The sequence below is a fragment of the Prosopis cineraria genome, unplaced genomic scaffold (genome assembly GCF_029017545.1).
Source record: "Prosopis cineraria cultivar Desert tree isolate PC_DT_omini unplaced genomic scaffold, ASM2901754v1 PC3, whole genome shotgun sequence".
Classification (NCBI taxonomy): Eukaryota; Viridiplantae; Streptophyta; class Magnoliopsida; order Fabales; family Fabaceae; genus Prosopis; species Prosopis cineraria.
Window position 1 is genome coordinate 7413045 of NW_026555334.1, and position 9228 is coordinate 7422272.

Below are 9228 nucleotides of genomic sequence, written 5' to 3' on the forward strand. Positions count from 1 at the left end.
ATATTTTAATCTTCTCTCTCCTTTTCTGTGAACTCCGTATAAAAGCGAGGGAACTCCGTTTCGATATAATTTGGTTGAAGATCACGTGCAACCACATTTTCAAACATTTCATTATATTCTGTTGGAAACTTACAAATTAAAAGAACCACATATAAGTGAGGGAAATCGATATATAATATGTGATGGTCCTAACCATTGCAAATATTGCTAACAAGCTCCAAAATAAACCCTTCTCAAAAGAGCTTTGCCATAGTTGCTTTTTTACTAGCTGGCACTATGGTTCATGTTCAACCTACTTTTTCCGGTGATGCAGCGTTTATTGTGAGGAGGCGGCAACCAGAGCTGTTAGCTCCGGCAAAGCCCACCCCCCGTGAGATGAAGCTACTCTCAGACATAGATGACCAAGATGGTTTACGATTTCAAGCCCCCGTGGTACACTTTTATCGTCATGAACCTTCCATGAAAGGCAAGGACCCTGCGAAACTCATCAAGGAGGCTCTGGCTCAAGCTCTAGTGTTTTACTATCCATTTGCAGGTCGGCTCAAGGAAGGTCCTGGTCGAAACTTATGGTAGATTGCAATGGAGAAGGAGTCATCTTCATTGAAGCTGAGGCAGATATCACTCTTCAAGAATTCGGTGACCCTCTTCAACCTCCATTTGCCTCCTTTGATGACCTCCTCTACAACGTCCCTGGTTCAGAAGGAATCATTAACTGTCCCCTCTTGCTCATACAGGTCTTATTTCACCTAATCTTCTCATGGGTGAGAATCTTTGGTGTAAGTGTGCTTACTAATCATTGCATATTCTGATGTAGGTAACACGCCTCAAGTGTGGTGGTTTCATCTTGGCCTTTCGATTAAACCACACCATGAGGGATGGTCATGGTGTAGTACAATTCCTAAAGGCCGTGGCACAGATTGCTCGAGGTTTCTCTGAACCTTCTGTTTTACCTGTGTGGCATAGAGAGATATTAAATGCCAGAGACCCACCTCGAATCACATGCATGCATCATGAGTTTGATGACGAGGAATTTCCTAAGGATATCACTCTTCATTCTTCGGACCCAAAGAGTTAGAGAACATCCGTCAATTGTTTTCCCATTATACTGGTCACCATACTAGATTTGAAGTCCTCACAGCATTTCTATGGCGTTGTCGCGCTCAAGCACTGCAATTAGAACCATATGAGGATGTTCGCTTAATGTTAGTAAACAGTATAAAGGGCAAGCCAAAGACTCCATTTTTGCCGCGTGGTTATTATGGCAATGCTTTTGTGGTCCCAGCGGCAGTCACCACTTCAAAGAAGCTCTGCGAAAATTCGTATGGGTATGCCCTAGAGCTGGTGAAGAATGCAAAAGCTGAGGCGACTATGGAGTATATACGATCTGTAGCTGATCATATGGTGATTAAGAGACCAGCATACTTCAATACTAAGGTAGGATCATGGCTTCTGTGGTTTAGAGATGTGGATTTTGGATGGGGCAAGGCAGTGTACGGTGGTCCGGCGATGGCCGGGGCTGGCGACTTCCCCGCAGTAAGCTATTATCTTTCGTGTGAGAATGCAAAAGGAGAGGAAGTTATAGTGGTACCATTCTACTTGCAGCCCAATGCGATGAGGAGGTTCACCAAAATAATAACCAAGCTTATAAAATAAATTAAGGGAAAATAAATCTCACAAAATTTAAAAACTATAATCAAATCTCTTAAAATTTAAGTATAATTTAAATTTGGATTACAAAAATAATACTATCCCGATTAAAAATACTGAAATTGCAATTGTAAAATATTAAAGTGTAAGTTTAATTATTTTTAAACTTTGTTGGCAACAAGTAATTGGTTTAATTATTAGGTATTTGAAGTTATTATTGTAAAATATTGAGGTGACAATTATAAATTATTAATGAGGTAGTTATACGCAATTAGTATCAAACTTGTAATGCATAATACATTTAGCTATTAATTATGTAAAGTTACATTTGTAAAAAGTTGAAATGATAGTTGTAAATTATTAATACAATAGTTGTAAATTATTTAATTGGTGTAACGTATTTTTAATTGGGGCATTATTGTATTTGCACTTCAATTTTAAATTATATTCAAGTCTCAAAGGGCTTAGTTGTGATTTTTAAATTTTATGAGATTTTTTTATAAATAAATCCGTATCATGAAACTTATACATAATTTTCCCATAAATTAATTAATCAAGCTCCTTGCATGTAGCTAGCTTAGCTTGCATATATCACTATTGTGCATGTTTTAATCAAGTTCTTCTACAATAATCAATTGGGTTCTTCTCTTATATACGTCATGTTTTACTTTTCATCTGCATCCTACGTAGTTTGTATTAATTTAATCATCATCACCATAACTCAGTGGAGTAACTCCATGCATGTCCAACGTGAATTGGAAATTGAGCCCAGCCCTGACTACCAATCATGCAAATAAAGAATACATCCCAACAATAACAACAACAAAAAATACTAGATAATGCAAAGTCATATACATATACATATATCCTCACTTCAATCTCTATTATAATGCACTTGATTCAATTATATCATCGAAACTAAAAAAAAATAGTTAAGTTATTAACTTTATTTAAAAATATAATAAACTTTCAATTCTGCCCTTATTTAAATAAAAAATTTTAAATTTTTATTACATTCTCTACCATAGTTAATAAGTTTATATGGGGGTAATCTTTAAAAAAAAGTAATTAATACCTCATAGTAAGCCTTACATTAAAGATAAAAAAAATTCTTTTAGAATGCTTCTTACAATAGTGATCAAGGGAACACACATCACTTTCAATGGGTTTTATCAAAATTAAGAAAAGCGTTTAAATTATAATTAACTCTTTTTAAGAATTTAATAAATTTTTAACTTTATTTCTATTACATATACATACTACATACTTTAATAATTTTTTTTTTCAAAATTTAATGGGAGTAAAAGAATAAATTTATGGCATACCAAAAAAAAAAACAAGAAGAAGAAGAACAAATTTATGACAGAAAATAAATTATGACTTATAAATACAAAAAAAAAAATGTCTTCTTTCAAGGACGCGCGCGCGCGCGTGTGGGGTAATGAAACGTCAAAGCCAACAAAAGGATAGATGGTCAAGCATCAGAGCGCTTGGTTAAATCATGTCACGTAATATTTCTGCACTCATATGATGGTTCAGTTCTGATTATATCCATGATTTGAAGAGAACCAAAAAAATTTGGTCAAAAAGAAAAACCTTTTAGGAACTTTTAGTCTTGTCCGAATATCATTGGTAAAAAAAAAAAAAAAAAGCGCCTGGGCTCGGTAATCATATTCATGATGTAAGTAAAAGTATATAACCTAATTATAATAATGAGATTATTGAAATATCAAGTATAAGTGAATTTGATTTTAATTTATTTGGTTTAGAAAGGAGCTGATCGGCACTTGCAAGTATATGGAATCGATATAGTAATAAATTTAGAGTATTTTGGGTTAAACCTAGAAGAGAATATTGATCTCAGCAAATAATAATTAATTGAGAAAATGGAATAATAACTTGAAATGATTCAAAAAAAAAAACAATGGAAAGAGTTAAGTGATGATTCACTCAATAACAAAATGCCATTGATTGAGTTCACCAGTATATCGGGATATCCTATTCTTACCTGCCAAACCTATTCCTACTCAATTAAAACGAAAGTGACTTAATTGCCTTCTAAAAAATTAAGTTGTATTTAATTAAAGTTAAATTAGTTTTCACTAATTCTAATCCTCTAATTAAAGCATTAAACTATGATTAATGCTAGGTTTGCTGTTCTCCTTTCAGTGTAAGGAGCAATTCCTAAATTATTCCCAATCTAGTTGTTTATAATTACTTTCCTAAGTCTAGGCTTTCTCTTCTCCTTTCAATGTATCCAGCAATCCCACGAATGGAGAATGTATTGGCTAGATATAAACTGAAATTTAAAAACAAAAGAAAAGGTAAAGGAAATTGATAAAATACTCAAAAAAAGTCATAAAACAATAAATCCAAAACCAACAGGAATAAATGTTAACGCAAGAAAAGAGTAAAAACATCTCAGGCTACACCTTGACTAGAGAATTAGAAACTAAACATGTAATTAATCAGCCGTAACAGTTCCCGAATCTATCAAATAATCAAGTTAAGAACAAAAGATGAGAATAGAACACCAGTCCCAGATCAGACAAAACGCTCTGAAGCTCTGTACTCAACTTTCCAGATTGCCTCCCAGAGAATGCATGCATTCCTCAAGTGTTTCTAGAGCTTACATATATATATATATATATATATGTATGTATGTATGTATGTATATAATTTCACACCCCAAGGAGCCCTACTCTTGATGCTTTTATGTCTATTTTAGGTTGAACTGACGGTCCACGTTTATTTCACTTAAATTTGGGCCTTCCACCTATATTTCACTCTTGTCTGCAAGCGATAGTGCATAGAACAACTCCACCTGCGTGTGGTAGAAAAGCAAGTGGGGCTTTCATTTGTGTATGATCGTGGCCCTGTTGAGCATGTCTACGCCCTGTAGAAGCTCAGAGGGGGAGAATCTTTTCCCTTGTCATTCGCGAGAGGTTGAGAATGCATATGGTTCATCTGCGGTCGAACATAATTGAGGTGAGAACACACTCTAGATCCTTTTTCATCCAATCACAATTGAGTTTCTTCATGCTTCATCTGCCCACGGATGAAAGTCCTTGGGCCTATTCTTGGACTTTAAGATGAATTCTCTTGCTTTAATCTCATTTTTGGGTCCTTTTTCTTCCTTTCCTGCATTTCGACACATAATACTTGGTGAGGCTATATGAATCATTTTTCCCTTAATTTATCGCAATTAATTGACATATTTAAGTTTAAAAATCCCCAAAAATTACGTAAATAATAGGTTTATCAGAAGCTTAACATCGAATAAATTTAGACTAAATTAAATAGAGGCATACATAAGCGGAATAAAAAGGTTATAAACTGTCAGCTTTAATATTTTGGGTAATGCTAAACCCTCTTATATAAATAGAAGGATTCATAATCTCATTGCCTTGATGTTTCAGATGAAGATGTCGAACTGACTTATATACATCATACATGACCTCCTATACAAATTATATGTACTTTTTAAAACTATAATTTATACATAAGTGGTTCTGAAATTTCATGATATATCCATGTTTTCTTATCTGAAATTGCATGATATATCCATATAATTCAAAGAACGAAAGAATATATGCAATCAACGTTATCATTTTTATAACAATTCTCCATTTTACTTTATAAGTCAATTTAAAAGTTTTACAAGATTTTTACTCTTGTTTCTTAGAAATAACTTAAGAATAAAAAAGACTTTCGTGTACTCATTTTAAAAAAAATAAAAAATATTAGATAGTAATTATGAAAATATAATAAAGTCTATAAAAGAAATAAGAGGATAAGAATCTTATTTACCGCCTCCAGCAAAACAGGACCTTTAAAGTTTAAACATGCAAGAACACGTTTCTAGCTTTCCCACATCTTTTTTTAAAGTCGTCTAAATTAGTTTTATTAAAAATATTGCTTTTCTTAAAAATGAAAAAGGTGAAAGAAAAAGTACAGCGCAATAAAAAAGTACCGACCAAAAAAATAATTTAAACTTTAATAAATGTTCCTTTCATATGCTCCTATATACATTTAGAATTGGATGCATGCTGTCTGAATCAACACGCGAAGAATTTTTTGGAGCTTTATCCTATGATGCTGGCATATTAAATATGTCTATGTTTTAACCAATTTCTCAAAATTTTATTATTAATTCATGTCTACTTATATATTCTTCTATTATATAGTTATATAAATTTAAACTAGCGGCTAGAGTTCCGCTTATAATACTTGATTTTAACCTATATTTATGTTTCAGATAAAAAATCTAATAGAATTGTTCATAAAATATCAATGTTTTTTAAATTTTTGCAACTTCGACTAAAGTTAGTACTCACGTCGACCTCCATGTTTCCCAATTTTGATTTAAGTACTCTTTTGTTTTTGGGTAATCTAGTGTGATGTGAGACTTTGATAACCGACAATATCACAATATATTCCCGCGGTGTTTTTTTCCCTTAATATATATTCCCTCGTGTTTTAATATAATCCATTGACAAGTGTCTGCTGAGGGTTTTTTTTTTTTCCCTTGCTGCCTCTTTTTTCTAAACTTAAATAATTAAATTTAAGTCAAAGGGGAAGGAAAAAGAGAAACTAATGCTTCTGCTCCTTTATGCAAAGGTCGATTGAGAAAAATTATTACGTGAATTAATTTATCTAAAACTTATCAAGTATTTCAATCATACCCATATTAATTTATATTTTTAACTTGGTTCAAGTCACAAGATCTTTATTAAAAATTCTAGGATAAAATTAATTAAAGAGAAAAATTATTTGATATTTTTACATAACACCTTATAAATTTCATCAACTTTATCTCTTAGAAAAAAGAGGCAGCAAAAAAGAAAAAAAAAACCTTGGCAATATATTTTGATATTGTCGGTTATCAAAGTCTCACATCATACTAGATTACCCAAAAACAAAAGATAAAAGAAATAAAAAGTCACAATCTAAAAAGGGCAAAGGGGAAATCCATGCCAATGACCTCCCACAACACAGATAAGGATTAGATGAATGTCTCTAATCTTTTCATTCAATAAGTGTCTTATATGATATTATAAAAATCGTCAATTCAATCGAACGGTTGCTAAATATGTTACGAAAAATATAGAGAAAATATCAAATCACAATTCTCTCTTTTCTCTATGCCTTATACCTCTAGCGTTATCTTTTATTCCGACAATTTTACATGATTGTAAAGAAATGGCTAAAAGGCATATCTTCATAAAATGGTTGTTTATTAAGTCATCCTTTCATTTATTTTTAGTCAAGCATGAATTTTCAAGTAATTAAAAAAAATTTACAGGCAGTATGGATATTCACTGGATAAGAGGAATTGAGATAGCCCCACGAATCTAAATCCAATTAAATGGACAAACCAAATATATACTCATCCACATGGGAAAGCATAAATAAGATTCTTCCGCGTATGCCACCACTACCCTAATATTTTGTTCATTTTCCACTTAAGTCCCACACTTACAGTCCATATCTATAAATAAGCTTCATAAGGCGGCGTGTGTCCTCCACACACACACTCGTTCAAAAATCTCACAAACACTAAGTTCTTCTTCAGCATCAAAACAATACTCTCTTCAATTATGACAGATCACAAGGTGAGCCAAATCGTCCCATCTTCGTCTCCAATCCCTTCAAAAACCGCCATTTCCGACATAGAAGCACCTCAAGGAAACCTTCGTGATGATCAACGACAAGGGAATATCAAAGACGATGTCGACTATACCCAAAGGGCTCAGTGGCTTCGAGCCGCCGTTCTCGGAGCCAACGACGGCTTGCTCTCCACAGCGTCGCTCATGATGGGAGTCGGGGCAGTACGGAAGGACGCCAAGACAATGATTCTCACCGGAGTCGCTGGTCTAGTCGCCGGAGCTTGTAGCATGGCGATCGGAGAGTTTGTGTCAGTTTACTCGCAGTATGATATTGAGGTGGCTCAGTTGAAGAGAGAAAGAAAAGAGGTGAACAAAGCAAAGTTACCGAACCCGTTATACGCAGCGGCGGCCTCGGCGGTTGCTTTTGCTGCCGGTGCGGCGGTGCCGCTGCTGGGGGCGGCGTTTATAAAAGAGTACAAGGTGAGGTTGGTGGTGGTGGTAGGTGTGGTGAGCCTGGCCTTGTTGGGGTTCGGAGTGTTGGGTGCAGTTTTGGGGAAAACACCGGTGGTGAAGTCGTCTTCTAGGATTTTGATCGGAGGGTGGATCGCCATGGGAATCACTTTTGGTTTAACAAAGTCTGTGGATTTGATCAGTGTTTGATCATTTATATTTTGTATGATATTAACAATAAATACATCACATGACATGAGGTAAGCTTAATTAGATAATTGGGATGCGGAATATAGAGAGAGAGAGAGGCTTAGGATTGAATCCTCAAGATGTAAAAGAATTATATATATTTATATATATATATATATATATATATATTGATAAGCACTCAATGATTTTAACCCGTCATTTGGGGTTGACAGAATTTTTAAATGTAAGTTAGAGTATGATAATGATTATTGATAATAATTGTGTAAGAAATTACTTAATATATAATTCAGGACCCCTAACTACTTATTTTCTCTTAAAAAAGAAAAACTGTCAATTTTATTTATATTTAAATCAAAATTTTTAAATTTGCATCACATTCTCTATTATAATTAATGAATTTAAATAAAAGTAATGTTGAAAAAGTATAATTAATACTTTACTAAGTGTTTTATATCAAGGATGACCATCTATATCTTTTAATAAGTGACTTATAATAAGGATTAAAATGAGTCATTATGAATCTTTTTGGAGGGTGAATTGGATCATTCTACATGCATATTTTGATTAAAACAATGGTGATAGGCATATATACATTTTTGTCTACTAATAATTTTGCCTATGTATATAAGATATATACTCTCTCTATTAAAAAATATAAAGCATTTTTAATCAAATCATATCCTTAATAAAGTAGTTATTTGTTTTCAAACTGATATTATCTTTTAATATTGACCTTTATTTAATAGAGTGTTTTACTCTAAAATAAATATAAAGTGATTTTTTTCATTAGAGAAGCTTTTGAAAAAAAAAACAATGATTACATCTTAAAATATTAAAAATACTTTATATTTTTTAACATTCAATTCTTAAAAAAGGCTTTATATTTTTGAACAAAGGGAGTAATATTCAGTCTTTGAATTTTCTCTTTATTATATTAATAAAGAAAAATTTTATTTAAGACCTCTTGACCACACTTAATGAAAAAGACAGCTCCTTAAACTCTAAAAATTCACTTTAGATCAAGGGTATACTATTGAAGTGAAATTACAATGCAAAACAAAATTACCTCATTATCACTCTTCCCCTCTTATTATCTACTAAAATTATTCATTTCCTTACATAAAGTTATTTGTTGACCTACAGGAGTTGTTTGTGTCATTATTAAATCTTGATTTTATTTCAAATGTTGTGATCGTTGAAAATAAGTTGTCAATTTTCCTACATCAAATTGTTTATTGATCTAAATGAGTAGTTTATGCCACTACAACAAAATTGATAACCATAGGTAGTTAAGAATAGCTAAAGGATCAAC

General features: G+C 32.6%; 1 protein-coding gene and 1 pseudogene across 1 annotated transcript; both read left to right on the forward strand.

Annotated features, from left to right (window-relative positions):
- The first annotated feature begins 230 nt into the window (after positions 1-230).
- Positions 231-1817, forward strand: LOC129304532 (benzyl alcohol O-benzoyltransferase-like; annotated as a pseudogene).
- Positions 1818-7132: 5315 nt separating this feature from the next.
- Positions 7133-8098, forward strand: LOC129304425 (vacuolar iron transporter homolog 2-like). Its single transcript, XM_054944070.1, has one exon. The coding sequence runs from the start codon at positions 7248-7250 to the stop codon at positions 7914-7916; it is 669 nt and encodes a 222-aa protein (XP_054800045.1). The 5' UTR covers positions 7133-7247; the 3' UTR covers positions 7917-8098.
- Positions 8099-9228: the final 1130 nt, after the last annotated feature.

What these genes read in the sequence shown, in the direction of transcription:
- LOC129304425 (XM_054944070.1), top strand. Translation starts at nt 7,248, where the DNA reads ATGACAGATCACAAGGTGAGCCAAATCGTCCCATCTTCGTCTCCAATC.